Source organism: Stegostoma tigrinum, chromosome 29 (genome assembly GCF_030684315.1).
Source record: "Stegostoma tigrinum isolate sSteTig4 chromosome 29, sSteTig4.hap1, whole genome shotgun sequence".
In the NCBI taxonomy this organism is placed as follows: Eukaryota; Metazoa; Chordata; class Chondrichthyes; order Orectolobiformes; family Stegostomatidae; genus Stegostoma; species Stegostoma tigrinum.
Genome location: NC_081382.1, coordinates 15270063 through 15291524, shown reverse-complemented (window position 1 = coordinate 15291524; position 21462 = coordinate 15270063). Strand labels below are relative to the sequence as shown.

General features: G+C 42.7%; 1 protein-coding gene across 3 annotated transcripts in view; it reads right to left on the bottom strand.

Moving 5' to 3' along the window:
* The window catches only part of LOC125465340 (astrotactin-2-like), a 1528414-nt gene that overhangs the window by 150116 nt on the left and 1356836 nt on the right, over window positions 1-21462 (bottom strand). For all 3 annotated transcript variants that reach the window (XM_048558686.2, XM_048558687.2, XM_048558689.2), the window contains one exon: window positions 4180-4321. In XM_048558686.2, the coding sequence (XP_048414643.1) occupies window positions 4180-4321 (142 nt within the window). The remainder of the gene's footprint in view (window positions 1-4179; window positions 4322-21462) is intronic.

Here is a 21462-nt window from a genome sequence, read left to right as displayed (position 1 = left end):
TTAGTTACGTGATGCTATTAACATGTTGTATGTAGTTAATGACATGGAAACTTTGGTCATCTTCTGAAATTTGCTTTCTATTTGGTTGACTCTGAATCTCCTGGACATATTTGTGTTTGTACAGCTTTGTAGCTCTTCCCCTTTTGCCAGTGTTGTGGTGTTATATCATCTTGCAGGCCACATGTATTTTACTCTCATGTCTTGTTTCACTTTTGGAGCCAGAATTCCTGTACATGTATGTTTGATGTTCCTTGGTACATGCTTTACATATGTCAAGAAAAGCTAGATAGCTTTTGATAACTGTGTCTGTTTCAGTTATTTTAAGTTGGTGCATTTTGGTCACCATGGAGAATGTTGGCTGCATCTAAAGCATGCAAATGTTATTGGTCTGACAGTTCATATAGTCCATCCTCAATAAATGCAGCTTTGGAATGACTCTTTTCCTTATCTAGAAGATGCTGCTAAAAGATTTTATTTTGTGCAGAGGAAGTGACGAACTTAATGAGCTTCTTTGACAATTCGTCTTCAGAAAGGTCAGTCTCATGCCCTTTGATTCAACTTATTCCAACCAGCTGATCAATCCACTCTTGGGGATGCAGTCTGTATAACATGAGTTATAAACTATTAATGCTGAAATTAATTCTTACCTGGGAGGTTGGAATATAAAAGCAGCGATGTGCTTCTGAGGCTTTATAAAGCTCTAGTTAGGCCCCATTTAGAATACTGTGTCCAATTTTGGGCCCCACACCTCAGGAAGGACATACTAGACCTGGAGCGTGTCCAGCGGAGATTCACACGGATGATCCCTGGAATGGTAGGTTTAACATATGATGAACGGCTAAGGATCCTGGGATTGTACTCATTAGAGTTTAGGAGGTTGAGAGGAGATCTAATAGAAACTTACAAGATAATGTATGGCTTAGAAGGGGTGGACGCTAGGAAGTTGTTTCCGTTAGGCGGGGAGACTAGGACCCCTGGGCACAGCCTTAAAATTAGAGGGGGTAAATTTAAAACTGAAATGAGATGACATTTCTTCAGCCAGAGAGTGGCGGGCCTGTGGAATTCATTGCCAAGGAGTGCAGTGGAGGCCGGGACGTTGGATGCCTTCAAGGCAGAGATCGGCAAATTTTTGATCTCAGAAGGAATCAAGGGCGACGGGAAGAGTGCAGGGAAGTGCAGTTGAAATGCCCATCAGTCATGATTTAAATGGCGGAGTGGAATTGATGGGCCAAACAGCCTTACTTCCACTCCTATGTCTTATGGTCTTATGGGATGGTCATCGAGAACTTCCAGATCTTGTCTGGATTTTTTTGACCATCTATCAAAAGACCGTATATATTAATTCAGCAAAGTCCTTCCTTGCCAAAGGCAAGAAAGATTTTAAAAGCTTTTTCCATGTGATTGTCTACTGTTTGATGTGTAAGATTGAATTGTGAATGTTGTTTGAACAGTTGTGTTTCAATTAGTGTGTTTGTGGATGCCCAGTCCACAATGAGCTTTCTGCTATCCATGATTATGACTTGAAGATGTTGGACTATACTAACTTAAACTTATGTTCCTTACAGTGTGAATTAAAAACTGTACCTTTCTCAAGAACAAAGATTTTGTATGGTCTTCTGAAAAATTAATCCTTATGTATCAACTGTCAGGAGAAGTGTTGTAGGCTTTACAGCTTTCTGAACTGCACAGTACCGGATCTATGTTCGAGTTTAAAACTGCACTTAAAACCTTCTTATTGTTTTCTTTCTTTTAATTAATACAATCTTAGAAATATATTATATCTCAACAGAACTTACATCCTAATCGAAAACGAATTATGTTTGTTTATCTGAGGTTAATATTCTATCCACTAATCTGTAAAGTTTTCTGTGCTCACAAAAACTGATGCTTTGTAAGGATGAGGAAAATTTTCTTTGTAAAAGTTTCCGTTGCCTGGTTGGTCCTCAAATAGCTTTCCAAATATCTACTACCCACATACTGGATTCTTTCATTGCCATTATTGCTTCTACCATGGGGGAATTTGTCAGCAACATGGATGTTTTATCTGATCTGACAAAACTTATATTATCTCCCACAACAAAAGAAAATGACTGTGGATATCGTAGCATTGAAGAAACCAACAGATATTTGTTACAATATTATTTGCACAAAATTATATTCCTTTGGTCAGTAAGTATCTGGGCTCATATTAAGCTCAGTACATACAAGAAGAACATACTTCTAGGACAGCATTCATGCTTCAAGTGGATTAGGTGGAGTATGAGATCTTTATGCACTCAGGTCAAATGCTATGGTGCAAGGATGATATCAGGAGCATGTCTCTTCAAGGAATACTGACATACTAACAGTAACACATAATGAATCATTAATGTTATTTTAAGAAAATACACAAAACTTGCAATTCAGAAATACAGGCTAGTCCATGATCAGCTTGAATATCATCTCCAAGACTCAAGTTAAACTAAAGTGGCACCCGGGGATAACAATATAAAGGGATGTTCACCAAATCACTTGAAAATAAATTAGATGTTATGAGGGTGGCTCAGTATTACATTTTTATTATTGGCTGTTAATTTAAAGATTTTATCATGGCCTCAGTAAGAGCAAAAGGTTTGTAACATGGCAAATTTTCTGCATTTTTTTCCACCACCTGTACATGTTCTGCCACAGCTGCATATAACTTTCCATACAAAGCTTTTTCAACATAGAAGACTGCACTAAAACTGGTTAAATAAAGAGAAAACGGCAGAGGCTGGAAACCTGAATCATAAGCAGAGATTGCCGAAGAAACTCAGCATATCCATCAACATCTGGCAACAATGTTCATTCTACATTCTCTTGAAAGATGCTGCCAGGCCTATTGAATTTCTCCAGCAATTTCTGCTTTTGTTTCTTTTTGAACTGGTGTTTTAACAAAATTCAATCTTGAGGAATACTGAAAATAGAAAACTTTGGGAATTTACAGGAGGGCTTTTTTGATTCAAGGTGGTCTCAGTGCATACTTCAAATACTTTCTGCATTTCTTTCTGACTTTTTCTTTGCAATTTCACCTTGTTCAGACACTCTTTGAAATTATTTTAAATGTGCCACTTTGCTTAGAATATAGGAATCATACTACACAGACACACATTTTTCCACAAGTAGCCATAATCAATCTTTAAACCCAAAGGCATAATTTTTCATATTTCATGGGCTTTGTGATGTGCAAGTAAAATGAGTCAATTGGGAAATGAGAACGAAGAACAGAAAAGTTCCAGTGTAAACTACGCAGGAGAAGGAATGAGGCCATCATTAGTGAGTTGTTTTTATATCCGACCATGGTAAAGAGAGGTTGAGATGTTACTCATTTGTAAACATGGGGAAACCTGGCATGCAAACATAAGATTCATCAAACAAAAACCTGCTCACGTCAAACACCACTGAGGAATCCAATCCGGTACCAGCAAAAGGAATAAACACAAAGTGCCACACTGACATTTATTCAGGTGTGACTTCCAAGACTGTCACAGTGAGGAAGAATAAAAGCACCTTGTGGAGGTACTGAACATTAAGTGCCAAGTTTTGAAAGACTCCCATACTAAGAAAAACAAACTAACCCCAAAACATCTTCCTTGGTACAGGAAAATAGCCACGGAAAGGGAAAATGCTGGAATTAGCAAGTTCTTTTCAGAAGGTTGCTCAAGTAACTCACAATTCAGATTTATGTGCAACTTAACACAATAGCCAAAAGCATTTCTGTGGGTATATTCACACAATAATTTTGATTGGAATTACCAACAAAATATTTTTTTAAAAGATCCCATTTGGAAATGTGTGTGTTAAGGTTGCCAACACTCTAGGAACATTCGGGGTTTTCCAAGCCACTTAAAAATCATGGAGCATTTTTCAAGAAAACTGTGCTTCTTCATGTTCTCTGAACATTTATATTTATTAATTCTGACAATGTTTGAGATGGAGAAAGAAGGCGATTTGGTGGAGTCAAGGCTTAGCCAATCATTTAACAACAAGCCTGTTCGCTTCCCAGTTAGTGCGGTCTACACTACATATGTAGATAGACCAATGGGAACAATGTGACGTAGGGTATATTGAGGTACAAGATCATGTGCTAAAACCTCCAGGCATGCACCCTAGTTTGTGTGCGTGTATGCATATGCTTGGCTGTTATTTGATTTTGCTTACTTGTAAAAGCTGTCTGGTTCCAGGCACTTGAAAATTAAGGAATACGTTGTTGTCTCCAAGGCAACCCCATGGTTTTTCCCCACTACGACACAGGAAGATCCCAACCCTGAAAGAAGGTCGTCTGCAAAGCTCAGAGATTCCCCTGGTGAAAGAAAAACACACAAAAGAGCAGGGAACAAAAATTAATTAAAATAAATACAGGCAAACAAAAGCTTTTTGACATGCATCATGCAGAGTAACTCTGGCATTTCCACGGGCTGTTCCTGTATATGGGGGAGAAATTGGGTCATCTTTTTCCCTCGTGTCTTTATTTTTTTGTAACTGAATTCTTAAGATCTTTGACAGAAGAAAAACAAACAATGTTCAGAATTTCTAAAAATGTTTTTGGTTTCCTGCAGGCTATTATTTTGTTAAAGGTTAAATGTGTGCTGACCTCTCAGCCATTTTGACTTCTTTCTCTTTAACATTTTGCAAGTGGAATGAAATGCATTAATTCTATTTTCCTCTGCATTTTTGCTGAATAAAAATAGTCATGAGTGTGCACACATTTCGTCTTAGTTAATGCTGTTTTTCCGTGTGTGGTCAAATGTCATAAAGTTCTGTTGTTTTAATAATCTCAAGTTTTAAATGTAAAATATATTTTATGTGCTAAATAATTGGCTTACAAGTATTAAGAGACTTAATGACAAATAGAGGACAAAAAACCTTTCAGTTTACAGTACAATTGTGTGAGGGTAGAAACACTGTTTCCTGAAGACTAGGCTAAAGCCATTTATCTTACATAAACAAACGTCTCCAAGCGTGGGATAGAGGTAATGAGCTGCCAGTGTGGGATATATTTGCAGCTTGATAGTATTTACTTTTCATCAATCAGTTCTCTGATTTTACCACCGCTGGAAATCCACAGTATTCCCCTTGAAATCCATACAAAGGATCTACAACAGAAACATTATTCATCTAGTCAAATGTGCATGATTCCTAGAGAGTAGTAAGCAATAAGGAATTACGTGAATAGATTTAGAATTCATGTTCACCGGGTTACAAGGGGAGTCTGGGAATTAAATACTAATACATTGAACCATTTGGCCCCCGAAAACAGATGTTTACTGTTAAAGTTTTAATGTGTTACCTTCTAAAGCGTACATGGTGATGTGATAAAAATCCCTTCTTATTTTTATCCCTTATATGTTTCAGCTACTATATTTGTTTCAGCCTGATCATGCAACATTTTAGCCATGTCTGCTCTTGAAATGTCATTCGAGTAGCATAAGTAAGGAGATCTTCCAGTCTTGCAAAATAACTCATCTTTTATAAGTGCGTCGCACTGGGAGTCCCAGTAAATCGGCATTTCATTTCCAGTCAATAAACAGGACTGAAAAGAAAATTCACAGGTGCCTCTGTAATTGTCTTATAATCTTAATTCACTCAGTTTCTTTTACTTTTCTGAAACCAACTGAGGACGAACGGTCAGTCCTTAGTAAGGGGCTCACCTTTGTCCCCCTACGACCACACATCAACGAATACCAGTCACGATTGGACATAGAACAGTTTTTCCGCCGCCTTCGCCTCCACGCCGACTTCTTCAACCGGGAACCTAACCCTCCCTCCACTGACCCCTTCACCCACTTCCAACACCAGTCCTCCTCCTGGACACCACCCCCAGGCCTCCTACCTTCCCTCGACCTCTTCATCTCAAACTGCCGTCGAGACATTAACCGCCTTAACCTCTCCACCCCTTTCACCCACTCCAACCTCTCCCCCGCAGAACGGGCAGCCCTCCGCTCCCTCCGCTCCAACCCCAACCTCACCATCAAACCCGCAGACAAGGGTGGCGCAGTGGTAGTATGGCGCACTGACCTCTACATCGCCGAGGCCAGACGCCAACTCTCCGACACCACCTCCTACCGCCCCCTCGATCATGACCCCACACCCGAGCACCCAACCATCATCTCCAACACCATTCATGATCTCATCACCTCAGGGGACCTCCCACCCACAGCCTCCAACCTCATTGTTCCCCAACACCGCACGGCCCGTTTCTATCTCCTTCCCAAAATCCACAAACCTGCCTGCCCTGGTCGACCCATCGTCTCAGCCTGCTCCTGCCCCACGGAACTCATCTCCACTTATCTGGACTCCATTTTCTCCCCTTTGGTCCAGGAACTCCCCACCTACGTCCATGACACCACCCACGCCCTCCACCTCCCCCAGGACTTCCAATTCCCTGGCCCCCATCACCTCATTTTCACCATGGACGTTCAGTCCCTATACACCTGTATTCCGCATGCAGATGGCCTCAAGGCCCTCTGCTTCTTCCTGTCCCGCAGGCCCGACCTGTCCCCCTCCGCCGACACCCTCATCCGCCTAGCTGAACTCGTCCTCACCCTCAACCACTTCTCTTTCGATTCCTCCTACTTCCTACAGACTAAGAGGGTGGCCATGGGCACCCGCATGAGCCCCAGCTATGCCTGCCTCTTTGTAGGTTACGTGGAACAGTCCCTCTTCCGCACCTACACAGGCCCCAAACCCCACCTCTTCCTCTGTTACATTGATGACTGTATCGGCGCCGCCTCTTGCTCCCCAGAGGAGCTCGAACAGTTCATCCACTTCACCAACACCTTCCACCCCAACCTTCAGTTCACCTGGGCCATCTCCAGCACATCCCTCACCTTCCTGGATCTCTCAGTCTCCATCTCAGGCAAACAGCTTGTAACTGATGTCCATTTCAAGCCCACCGACTCCCACAGCTACCTAGAATACACCTCCTCCCACTCACCCTCCTGCAAAAATTCCATCCCCTATTCCCAATTCCTCCACCTCCGCCGCATCTGCTCCCACGATGAGGCATTCCACTCCCGCACATCCCAGATGTCCAAGTTCTTCACGGACCGCAACTTTCCCCCCACAGTGGTCGAAAACGCCCTTGACCGCGTCTCCCGCATTTCCCGCAACATGTCCCTCACACCCCACCCCCGCCACAACCGCCCAAAGAGGATCGCCCTCGTTCTCACACACCACCCCACCAACCTCCGGATACAACGCATCATCCTTCGACACTTCCGCCATCTACAATCCAACCCCACCACCCAAGATATTTTTCCATCCCCACCCCTGTCTGCTTTCCGGAGAGACCACTCTCTCCGTGACTCCCTTGTTCGCTCCACACTGCCCTCCAACCCCACCACGCCCGGCACCTTCCCCTGCAACCACAGGAAATGCTACACTTGCCCCCACACCTCCTCCCTCACCCCTATCTCAGGCCCCAAGATGACTTTCCACATTAAGCAGAGGTTCACCTGCACATCTGCCAATGTGGTATACTGCATCCACTGTACCCGGTGTGGCTTCCTCTACATTGGGGAAACCAAGCGGAGGCTTGGGACCGCTTTGCAGAACACCTCCACTCGGTTCGCAATAAACAACTGCACCTCCCAGTCGCAAACCATTTCCACTCCCCCTCCCATTCTTTAGATGACATGTCCATCATGGGCCTCCTGCAGTGCCACAATGATGCCACCCGAAGGTTGCAGGGACAGCAACTCATATTCCGCTTGGGAACCCTGCAGCCCAATGGTATCAATGTGGACTTCACCAGCTTCAAAATCTCCCCATTCCCTCACTGCATTCCTAAACCAGCCCAGTTCGTCCTCTCCCCCCACTGCACCACACGACCAGCCCAGCTCTTCCCCTCCGCCCACTGCATCCCAAAACCAGTCCAACCTGTCTCTGCCTCCCTAACCTGTTCTTCCTCTCACCCATCCCTTCCTCCCACCCCAAGCCGCACCTCCATCTCCTACCTACTAACCTCATCCCACCTCCTTGACCTGTCCGTCTTCCCTGGACTGACCTATCCCCACCCTACCTCCCCACCTATACTCTCCTCTCCACCTATCTTCTTTTCTCTCCATCTTCGGTCCGCCTCCCCCTCTCTCCCTATTTATTCCAGAACCCTCACCCCATCCCCCTCTCTGATGAAGGGTCGAGGCCCGAAACGTCAGTTTTTGTGCTCCTGAGATGCTGCTGGGCCTGCTGTGTTCATCCAGCCTCACATTTTATTTTCTTGGTATAAAATATTGCTGCCTTGTGCAATGAACAGTATTAATCCTAATTCGAGAAATTAGAGCAGGGAGAAAAATTACGTCCAACTGACATGAAGGTCTTCGATAGATAATCTTTCGGACAAAACAAAGTGAACTTGTAATGAATAATTCACAACACTTGCCACAAATATGGGAACTAGACTATTGAGTGTTTTCTATCACTGAGGAAATCCCAGTTGATCTGTGATGTAAATCGATGTACGAGTTTATGCCTACTCCATAACCCTAACACCTAGTTTTAATGTTTAAACAAACAAACCTAGTTCAAAACTAACACCATTAAAACATAAAAAACTGGAACAGGAGTAGACCATTTGGCCCTTTTGTTCAACAGGTTCAAAGCTGATCTGATATTCCTCATGTCCACTTTCCTGCATTTTCTCCATACACCTTGATCGCCTCACTGATCAAGAATCTATCTATATCAGCCTTCAATATACACTGGACTCTACCCCACAGCTCTTTGTGGCAAGGAGCTCCAAAGTGGCATGAAGAAATTTCTCCACATCTCAGTTTTCAATTGGTGCCCCTTAATTCTGAGACTATGCCCTCTGCTCCTCGACTCTTGCTTGAGGAAAAACATCCTCTCAGCATCTACACTTGGCAATTATCTCTTGATCAAAAGTATCAGTTGCCATTAGCAGACGAAAATTCCAAAATTTTACCCCTTTTTCACATGGAAGGGTTTCCCAACTACACTCCAGCTTTTATTCTAATATTTGGATTATTCAACCTGTTCCTAGACATCCCATCTAAAAGAAATCATTTTTGTTCAAACTACCTGATCTATTCTTCCATGTACCCTAAAAACTTTGATTAGATCAGCATTTAGTCACCTAAATTCTACAACCTTACCTTGTGTAATCTCTCCTTGTTATTTAACATCCAAGAACCATTCTATTAAATCTCCTCCATACTCCATTCAAGGTCATTATACCCTTCCAAACGACTTGTTTTCGCAGTTGGCCTTGTAATCAATTGCTTCCAGCTTTACTACACAAACAACAACACAATTACTTTTATTGGGAGGTCTAACAGAATCATGCTGGTTTGAGATGCCAAGAAATTTAGACCTTTGAGCTTCTCAGACTAGACAAAGGCCAGTAGATAATCAGAATATTGGTGTAAGTGTAAAATATAGCAGATTTTTCTTTAAAAGGAGCAAACGAGAACAAGATTCTCTAAGTACAGATATTCCAAAGTTTGTCTAAATACAACCAACCTGTGTAACTGTTCTTAAGTCAAAGCTCCTGGAATCATTGAAGAAACAACTGGATGTTTTCATTGACTGGTTATTAGAATATCTCTTAATAGATGAATCAAATATATCTCATGGTGTTTCTCATCCATATTATTTTATGATTTTTTTAAATTGGAAAGGACCCAATTCGCCGCTTACAATGTGTGCAAAATTTCCACTGAACAAGATTCACAGGTGGAAACCTTCAACAGCAGTTTTTTTCCAAATCTTTGACAGGGGTTCTCAGGATGCAGTGGCAGTGTCCCTACTTCTGAGCCAGGAGGCCTTTGTTCAAGTCCCAGCTGCTACAGAGGTGCCATAAGACATATGTACAGTTTGATGAAAAATAAATCTCTGATTGAGACGTATAAGATTATTAAGGGATTGGACACTCTGGAGACAGGAAGCATGTTTCCGCTGATGGGTTAGTCCAGAACCAGAGGACACAGTTTAAAAATAAGGGGTAAGCCATTTAGAACAGAGTTGAGGAAAAACTTCTTCACCCAGAGTGGCGGATATATGGAATGCTCTGCCCCAGAAGGCAGTGGACGCCAACTCTCTGGATAATTTCAAGAAAGAGATGGATAGAGCTCTTAAAGATAGTGGCATCAAGGGTTATGGGGATAAGGCAGGAACAGGATACTGATGGTGGATGATCAGCCACGATCACAATGAATGGTGGTGCTGGCTCAAAAGGCCAAATGGCCTACTCCAGCACTTATTGTCTATTGTCTATTGAACCTTTGTGTGTCTTGAATGGCCCACTGCTAACCAGATGCAGATGAGGTTAACCTCAGCATAGGCCTGGAATTGGGCCTCTGTTTTGGATATTACATGAGACAACAGAAAAAGAAAGAGATTCAAGACTGTTAATTTATCTAGAGGCTTATTTTGCCATATAAAATTATCCCCAATCACTTGAAGATTGACCTACTGCAGAAAACTAATAAATGATGATCAGCTACTTCAAAATGGTTGACCTGATACATCAGGAATGGTCCAAAAAAAGTTAAACTTTTTTCAGTGGGGCAGTAGCCCTGTTGTTGTGCTTGAATACTAGAAACCAAATGTTTCAGCCCTCTTGTTGAGCCCTGACCTGGTTCTGTGACAATCAGAACATTTGTCATCGAGCATTAGACCTCTATGCCTTTCAGGGAGAAGATCTTGCCTCCACAAGCTGCTGACAGCACTATAGTTCCAGCATTGCCAAAGTGGGAGGCATTTACTGCTCAGATATTATCCAGTCCATGACATGGATGCCTTCCTAAGCAGGCTCAGGCAGTGAGGTAGACCTCAGTGAGGTGGGGAGTATGATGGTTTGAGGAGGGTGGTGATAGGGAGAATGTTTCTGTCTTTTCCCAAATCTGGTGGTGAGAGGGAGCTAAAGAAGTACTCTTCATGGGTCACAGACATAATAAAAGCTCAGAGCTTGAAGAGAAGCCCTTCCATTTTATTGGGTACCCTCACTGTCTGTCAGTGCTTGTTGAATTCTGACAACAGTAGAAAGACCTTTATAAGAGCCCCCTTACTATGCAAGATGTGTTTTGGACACCTAAGGGTCCCTGGATGGGAAAGCTGGAGTAAGGAGTGTTCCTTGGAATTACAAAGGCAATGGATATTCCTGACCCACCTTCCCTCCATCAACTCCCCAATTCCCAGGTCCCATTAACTTACAGCCGATGCAAAGAAACTAACGTTTTAGAGTAGGTTTGCAGCTCGGGTTGTGGATGTGTGGTTGGTTGCCTCATCGAGCTGATTCATCATCCCGCAGATGTTTCATTACCCTGCTGGGTATTATCATCAGTGCAGCCTCCGATGTTGCATTTTCCTGTCTGTTATTTAAACTCGTACGATACATGGATGACACCTTTGTCATTACTAAACAGACCAAATTAGAAGAGACACATGAACTAATAAACAATGCCCACACCAGGATCAGATTCACCAAGGAAGAGGAAAAGAATAAACAGCTCCCATTCCTGGACGTCGTGGTAGAGTGCAGGACCAATGGGGAGTTCCCGACAAAGGTACACAGGAAAGCCACACATACTGGCCAAGTACTGAATTTCAGTAGCAAACACCCGAACACACACAAACAAAGTTGCGTGAGAACATTACTTAAATGGACAACAACAAACTGCAGCAACACAGAACTACGGCAAAAAGAAGATTACCTCTTCCAGGTATTCAAAGATAATGGATATCCAAAAATCTGGGCCAGAAGATGCCTATTACACAAATGACACCAGGAAGATACTGCATGTCCTGACACACTCATCACTTTACCTTACATCAGGAACACATCTTAACTGACCACAAGACTCCTACAACCACTGGGCATCAGAGTAAAACACAAAACAGGGAAAGCAGGGACAGGCATGGGAATTCCTAGAGGCCTAGTTCTCCACTAAGAAAGCCACCAACCCTTTGCCAGCTGCTCATCCGAAACAAAGACCTCCCACCCACTATGGACAGGACCAATGCCATACACAAGATTCCCTGAAAAGACTGCAACAAATATTACACTAGGCAGACCGGAAGGAAATTAGCTCCAAGAGCACACAAACATCAACTGACAACAAAAAGACGCAACCAGTATTCACTCATCTCCATCCACATGGATAAGGAAAACCACCAATTCGATTGGGACAACACCAGGATCCTGGGACAGGCAAAGCAGGGACAGGCACAGGAATTCCTAGAGGCCTAGTTCTCCACTAAGTAAACACATAGAGCTGGATCCCATATACACTCCATTGCAAGGGAAAACCAGAAGTGAGGTCATCCAGCTCAACGGACACCAGAGTTTAAATGCCAGGCAGGAAAACACAACAGTGCTTCATCGGATGCTGCACTGATGATGTTACCCAGCAGGGTAATGAAACGTCTGCGGAACCAGCTTCACGAGCCAACCAACCACAACAAAGGAAATTAATGGATGCATGTGCTTTGTGATGTAAAGTGCATCCATCCAATCATGGCTTTGTCTGCCCATTACCATTTATTGGTAATGGTTATTACAATTTTTGAAGAAGGGTCTCGACCCAAAATGTCAGCCTTCCTGCTGCTCTGATGCTGCTTGGCCTGCTGTGTTCATCCAGCTCTACACCTTGTTATCTCTTACCATTTATTCCACTCCCTTATCCCCTTTTCTACTGGGTTTCTACTCTTAGACTGGATATTCTCTTTTTATCCAAAATATTAATGATATCAGAGATCCTACTGAGAGTTTCTTATTGACAGAAATCAAAACAGAGCTCACAAGACCATCTCTGCCATAAAGTGGGAAGGTCTCCATAACGATGTTGCTATGGTTGGAGGGTTTCAGTTATAGGGAGAGGATAAGAAGGTTTGGGGCTATTTTCCATGGAGCACTAGGGAGTGAGGGGTGATGTTGTAGAGGTTTATAAAATCATGAGGAGCATGGAAAGGGAGATAATTTACAGAACCAGCAGGAAGTTATTCAACCTCCACAATCTCTGGACAAACTCCAGACCATTGTCAGCACCTTTACAGAGGCACGTGAGAACATGGGTTTCACCCTGAACATCTACAAGGCAAAGGTCCTCCAACAACTTGGCCTGGCATTGTGGAGCGAACCCCTGATCATCCAGGTGCACAGGTAGGCCTTAGAAAACATTGACTATTTCCGATACCTCAGCCAATGCGGTTATTGAAGAAGAGATCCAGCACTACCTTTAGCGTACCAATGCAGCTTTTGGCTGCCTCAGGAAAAGGGTATTCAGGGACAACGATGTCAGATCCGACATCAGGAACATGGTTCCCAGAGCTGTGGTGGTTCCAATATGGCTCTGAGATGTGGACTGCCTGCAGGACTCACCTCAAGGCACTGGAACAGTACCATCAATGCTAACTGCACAAGATCCAGCGAATCTGTTGGGCAGAAAGATGCACCAAACACCAGCATCCTCGATCAGGCCAACATCGAGGCACTGACCACCCTTGATTAGCTACAACGGGCTGGGCACATTGTCCATGTGACTGACACGAGATTCCCCAGGCAGGTGCTCTACTCACAGCTTCAAAACAGCAGGTAAACCCCAGGTGGACAGAGAAAACATTTCAGTTATACCCTTAAGGCCACACTGGTGAAGTGCGGCATTCCCACAGACACCTGGAAATCACTGGCCCAAGACTGTTCAAAGTGAAGGAAGGGCATCCAGGAAGGCGTTGAGCACCTCGAGGCTTGCCATCAGGAAAAAGCAGAAGCCAGGTGAAAACATTGAAAGGAGCGCACTGCCACACCAATTCCCCATCCACCCCTTCCCATGACCATGTTATGTCCCAAGTGCCTGCAGAAACTGCAGTGGTTGAAACGGCCACCTGTGGATTCACCCTGAGAGTGGAAGAGAGTCATTTTCATCTGCGAAAGGCCATCAATGAAATGAATGGTTAGATAAGGTGAATATCCAAGGTCCTTTTCCCAGGGTAGGGAAGTCCAAAACTAGAGGCCACAGGTTTAAGGTGACAGTGAAATGATTGAAAAGGGACCTGAGGGGTAACTTTTTTGTGTAGACAGTGGTGCACGTATGGAATGAACTGCCAGAGGAAGCAGTGGAGACCGGTACAATTACTATATTTAAAAGGTATCTGGATGGGTATATGAATAGGAAGGGTTTAGAGGGATATGGGCCAAATACTGACAAATGGGACGATATTAATTTAGAATATCTGGTCAAAATGGACAAGTTGGACCAAAGGGTCTCTTTTCATGTTGTATAACTGTACGACTCGATGACAGTCAAGTCCTTTAGGTAGCTGGCTGAAGGACTGAGGGGGCTGAACTTGGGAGTTTGTTTTGGCAGCTAAATCCAGCCTATGAATTGCTGTCAATGTGAAATATTGATGGGCTTATTGTGAATTATATCATGCAATTTTCTATTTAATGGATAAATGTGTTAGCAATACAACTCACAGCGAGGTTCCACAAGGAGTCGGCAATGAATGTGAATCTATTTTTGCTGGTATTGAGGGAGGAATGTTGGCAGGCACAGCAGCAGAACGCACTGTTCTTTTTTGAAACAGCATCACAGTGTCTACAATTTTCAGCTGAACTGGCAGATGACACTTCAAATTAACATCTCAGCTAATGGCTAGCAAGTTCAACAATGCATTAATCTGTTAATACTGCACTATGCTGTGTGCCTAAATTATCAGGTCAGGTTCTGGACTCGGGTCAAAATACGAAGCCTCATGATGCAGATATAAAATTACTACCAACTGAGAGAAACTAACTCTAGAAGAGAAGAGAAGAAAGGCCAGTTTCCCAGTCTTGACTTACATGCTTAAGGAATGTGCCTGAGGAGAGATGGACAACTGCTAATTTGTATCAACTTCATTTTATTCTGAACCCTTTGTGATGAAGAACCCAACTTTAGTTTCCTTCATTCTCTTACTTGATGAAAAGTAAGGGTAAGAAGCAGAAAAGAGGATATTTAAAAAAAAACCTTTTGAGAGTGTAAGGAGATTGACATATTTGTTGAGACAAAAAGCTAAGCAGTTATTGTATCCTTGTTGAATTTAGACCTTCATACAAACCAAGTAACTGAATTAGACACATGCATTTCATATTGACCAGAATGGTTCCAGGGATGAGTAAATTTAGTTATGAAGGTATATTGGAGAAGCTGTGGTTGTTCTACTTCAGAAGACGTTTCCGAGATGATTTCATGGAGATGGTCAAAATGATGGAGGTGTGAGATCGAGGCTGAGCAAATACAGAAAAACTTCCTTTTGGTCGAGGGGTTGATAAACAAAGGAGATGGAGTTTAGTTGACTGGTAATAGAATCAAAGGCAACATGACAAATCTTTTTACACAGCGAGTAGTTAGGTGCATTGTTTGAAGTACGGTGCTGGCAAATTCAATGTTGTCTTTAAAAAGAGAATCAAAAATGGAAATTACTGGAAAAGCTCAACAAGTCTGGCTGTTTCTGTGGAGAGAAATCATTGTTAATATTTTGGGGCGATTGACCCTTCCTTGGAACTATACAAACACCTGAAAATAAAAGAAAACTCACAGAATTTGAAAAAAAATGGTCAAGAGACTGAAACAGTGTCACAAACCCAGCTGGTGTTATTATTAGATAAGTTGTAAGCCACACCGAAATCTAGCTAACTTGCTCGATCATATTTTACTTTGGTTTGTTTTTAACAAAGTTGTCGATCACTAAACATAAGCATGAAATACTGCAGATTTTGCTTTAACAAAAACAGAAGTTTATTAACAAAATGGATGAAATAAAATGGAATAAAGCAAACCACCTACAGTACTTGAGAGATAGTAGGAACTGCAGATGCTGGAGGATCTGAGGTAACAAGGTGTAGAGCTAGATGAACACAGCAGGCCAAGCAGCATCAGAGGAGCAGGAAAGCTGACATTTTGGGCCTAGATCCTTCTTCAGAATATGAAAATCATATCAACGATGTTTTGTACAGCACCCAAAGCACAACCTGGGTATAGTACACAAAAACACCACTTATACAGAACTCAAAGAAGAGGCTCTGTGTCTAACATCACAATCGGTTTAAATCACTGTGACTTTAACTTATAAAGTGGAAATACTGATAGTATTTTTTTTCCCTGGAGCTAGAATATATCTGAAGTTATACATATGCGTAAGTTAAGTAACCTCATCAAAGTTTTATCTGAACTCTTCTAGTGTGGGACTGATGCTAATTCTTTATTCTACTATATTCTAGTTTCACTATATCTCAGGAGCTCAAGTCCATACGAGCATCTTCATTGAAGAACTCCATAGGACTGCTCACACCACTCTCTAAGCTGAGAATTTCTTTTAAACTTAAAAAAGTACTTTTTCTGACCTTCTAAACTGGAGCTTCTTTCTTTCATTTGGTTACACAATCCTACCAATTTATACAGAAATATATTAATTCTAATGCTAGGCCTCAAAAAGTTTTTGAAATAAGTCATTGTAGGTACAGAAATACAGTTAATTATTAACTTTAGATATGTGGAAAACCTACATGTTAAGAACTCAAACACTGCAACCCTCAAATTAAAATATATTATATTGTAAATATACATATATGTAAATCACACAGTCCACTTCACAATAGCAGAATTGCTCAAAAAGCCAACTGGCTCCATCTATGCTGTAATCATTCTAATTATTGGTCAGTGCATTGAATATAGTAGTTGGAATGTCATATTGTGACTGTCCAGGACATTGGTTCGGCTATTTTTGGAATACTCGTTCTAGTTTCCTTGCTTAAGGAATGATGTTGCAAAACTGAAAAGGGTTGAGAAAATATTTACAAGGAGATAGCCAGGGTTAGAGGGTTTCAGCTATATGGAGAGGCTGGATGGGCCGGGGATATTTTCCCTGGAACGTCGGAGGCCAAGGGGTGACCTGATAGAGGTTTATAAAATCATGACGGGCATGGATGGAGTGAAGAGACAAGGTCTTTTCCCTGGGGTGAGGGAGTCCAAAACTAGAGGGTATAGATTTAAGGTGACAGAAGTAAAATATAAAAGAGATTGAAGGGACAACTTTTTCACACAGAGGATGGTGTGTGTATGTAATGAGCTGCCACTTACAAGTAATGGAGGCTGATATAATTACAACATTCAAAAGGCATCTGGGATGGGTACCTGAACAGGAAAAATTCAGAGGGATATAGGTCAAATGCTAGCAATTGGGACTAGATTTGATAGGATATCTGGTTGGCACAGACAAGTTGGACCAAAGGGTCTGCTTCCATGCTGTACACTCTATAATTCTATGACTGTATATTTCAACAAATTTCATCACCTGGAACAAGATCTTACGAGAAAGCTCCAAATAAACGTATGTAGCTTTTCACTATTGTATTCCAAAAAGAAAAAGAAGCCAAACTACAGATAAGCAGAACAGCTATGGCAATGAAACACTGAATGTCAACTATAACAACATGACATTGGATCAGTGGAAAAAGGAGCAGAAAGAGGCATTTGATCCCTCAAATCTGCTTCATCATTCATTTCGATAATATCGATCTTCTGCCTTAATGCCATTTTTCTGCACTATCCCAATATTCTTTGAGAATTTTGGTACAATATCTAGACATCTATCTATCTCTGTTTCCAATATACTCAATGACTGAGGCTTCATGGCTCAAAAATGTGGAGAACTCCATTGATTCACCCCCCATCTAAGTGAATTAATACCCCCTCATCTCCTTTCTAACTGGCCTTCTTCTTATTCAGAGGGGGAAACGGGAAGGATCCTTCTTGCATCTACTGTCAAGTCCTGCAGGAAATTCATATGCTTCAATGAGATTGTATCTCAAATTTCTAAAGTCTAGAAAATGCAGTAGTCCATAGAACAGAATAATCAAAAGAAGTCACTTCCCAGCTCTATACAATTGCAGCAAGGCATCTCTACTCTTGCACTCAAATCATCTTGCAATAAACACCAACATACCATTTCTCCTCTTAATTGCTTGCTGTACCTGTATGTTAGCTTTCAGTAACTTAGAAACAAAAGCACAAATGTGGCTTTGAACATCAATATTTTCCACTCTCTAACCACAGACAAAATGGTTTGCAACCAAAGTGGATAGCTTAACATTTTCTTTGCATTATATTTGATTTACCATGTTCTTGCCCAATAACTAAACTTGTCTAAATCCTTGTAAAGCCACTTTGTGTCCCCTCACAATTCACACTGCCGCCTAGTTTTGTGTCATCAGCAAACTTGGAAATATCACATTCAGTTCCCATGTCCAAATCATTGATACAGATTGTGAACAGCTGGGGCTCAAGTGATGATCCTGATCCTTACAGTTCTCTGGCAGTCGCAGACTGCCAACCTGAGAATGACTCGTTTATTCTTACTCTCTGGCTGGAATTTTTTTCAGCCATGTTTCTTTTTTCCAAAGGGATTTCACAGCTGGGTGTCCTCTTATGTCTCACAGCAATATTCACCAGATGAACTTGGATTCCTCTCCTGCGCTGATCAAGCATCTAGCCACCTTGGTTTCCTTCTCATCCCCAGTACTATTAGGGCTTCTGTCTGGAATGGCATGGTGGCTCAGTGGTTCGCACTGCTGCCTCACAGCCATATTCAATTCCACTCTTGGACAACCGTCTGTGTGGAGTTTGCACTTTCTTTCCATGTCTGTGTGGGTTTCCTCTGGATGCTTTGGTTTCCTCTCGCAGTGCAAAGATGTGCAGGCTAGGTGGATTGGCCATGCTAAATTGCTCATAGGGTCCAGGGATGTGCAGGCTGGGTGGATTAGCCATGAGAAATGCAGGGATACAGGAACAGGGTAAGGGATGGGTCTGAGTGAGATGCTCTTCAGTGGGTCAGTGAGGATGTGATGGGATGAATGGCCTGCTTCCACACTGTAGGGTTTCTATGATTCTATTCATACATTCACTGGCACATTCTTAAAGTGCAGCCGTACAGCGGGCTGTAAATGGGGTTGTCTCTGCTGACTCCCTGCCCTCATTCTGTGGTTATATTTGTGCCTGGGTGTCCTTGGAGAAGGAGCATACGGTGTCCATCAATGATCACAATACTTTTGGAGACAGTGAACACCGCAGCGGATACAGTGCTTTAGTCCCTCCTTCAACTCCATTTTGATTTAGTCGCCTCCCACTTTCTCTACCTACTCTCATGCTTTCTTATTGCCCACTCTCACTCCCCCTCTGCACCCCAACTCCAGCACCAGTAATCCCGCATGTCCTTCCCACCTGCTCGCTCGAGACATCTTCCCACCTGCACCCACTATAATAGCTGTGCCACCCACTTTCATTTCCCACAATACCTGCCCCTCTCTCTCAGTCCTGGATGAAAGGAGCTCACAATAGAGCACAAGGACTCAAATGGATGGAGGGCCACCAACCTTCGGCCCCTAATCCCTGATGTAGATAGCATCCTGGCTCCAGTGGCCCCACCGGTTCCCTGATTGTGTCTAAGCCCCAGGCCTGGTAGCACAAGTTTCCCCTGACTTTCTGTGCTGGAGGACCCCAAGTGAGACAATCTCCCTCGATTTGACTGAGGCTTGTTGACAACCATAACAAGATCTCTGGTGCTGTGCCTCCACCATCTGGCAAAGCTGTACAACAGTAAAGCATTTAAGAAGCAATAACTCCCCTCAATAGGTATCTTACCGCTGCCCGAATGAGAAACCTGCCTTGCTGCTTGGCAGATGGAAAGAAGGTGCAGCAGGATACTCCTGAGGCCTTGGTGGGCTTCTTAATCGATTCCATTGCAAATCGTGCCATCATCCACATTGTTCAGGCCCCAATGTACTCCACCCCCAAAATTTGTTTAGTCCTCCTCTCCCAGTTCTTTCATGTGCTACATTTTAACGCTGTTTCCTCTTCTCTCTTCTTTAAAGCTAACTAACCTAAATCCTAACTCTAACACATCTTCAGCAGCCTCCCATTGGCAATCCCCTGAACAGCATGGGATCAAAACACAGTTCAAGTCCTCACTTTATGGTACAGTTTCTTGGATGTGATTCTGGGGACAAAGGTACTGCTCACCCTAAAGCAGATCAGTGGTGTCAGCAAGCTGAGTACTCCACTAAACCAGCAGTGTGGGCCATCTTAACAGGCTGCAGTAGGTTTGACCGAGCCAATTCCAGGCTGGTTTGCTTGAAGAACTCATGAGTGAGGCTTTAACTATTTCAAGACTAATCCACACATGCAGAGTTAACATCAGATCCATTCACAATGGCTCAGTTGGTTGCACCCTTGCCTCAGTTTGAGTGCCAATCCTGTTTCCTAAGTATAAAAATCTGGGTCGAGATTTGAATGCGATACTGAGGATGACCCATGTTGTTAGATAGGCCATCCTTTAACTTCGACATTAAAACTGACCCGTTCTGAGGAAGGGTCACCAGACCCGAAATGTTAACGCTGTTTTCTCCTCCACAGATGCTGCCAGACCTGCTGAGCTTTTCCAGCAACTTTGTTTTTGTTCCTGATTTATAGCATCCGCAGTTCTTTTGGTTTTAATCTATGTATTCTCTTCAGCGGGTGTAAAATATCCCTTGACAGTTTTTATAAGAAGGGCTGGTGCCTGAAACAATATTTATCCCTCAATCAGTATTATTGAAAAAAAAGAACTACTTGCCCGTTATGGGTTTTAGTAAATAGAAGCTTTTTTATGTGCACATGACTGATGGATTTCCCAATTTAAGACATTACACTTCAGGGGTTTCAAAGCATTTTGGGACACTTTGAGGCCATGGAAGAAGGGTTCCCCTCATGCCTCGCCATCATTTTGGCAGAAAGTTAGTCAAAGACCTGCAGAAAGGTAAAAAAAAATTGGCTTCCAGAAATAGCCAGGGGAGTCGAGTGACATGGTCTCCGACTTATTTCTTCCAGATTGGGACAGGGCCTAACCACCATTGTTAATAATTAATGTCACCATTTGTCTAATTGACTGCTGTAATGTAAACAATATGGCTTCCCCCACCTTCAAAGGAACAATAGGACATGAACTGTGCATACATAAATAAATCAGAAACTGTTACAATGAAGAATGTGATGCCTCACTTAACATCACACACGTGGAACTCCAAAATTTCACACTATACACGTTGGTAAGTCAGGTAAAACCATCATGGTCAAGTTGTAAAATAAATTGCTCCTCACATCTTTGAACTTTCCCCCTCTCACCTTAAATGCATGTCCCCTAGTATTAGACATTTCAGCTTTGGGGAAAAAAAAGATTATGACTGTCAAGCTCAGCGGGTCTGACAGCATCTGTGAAGGAGAAAACAGAGTTAATGTTTTGGGTCCGGTGACCCTTCCTCAGAAGGTTCTGAGGAAGAGTCACGAGATGCTGCCAGACCTGCTGAGCTTTTCCAGCAACTTTGTTTTTGTTCCTGATTTACAGCATCCACACTTCTTTTGGTTTTTATTTTGTTATAACTGTCAACCCTATCTATGCATCTTATAATTT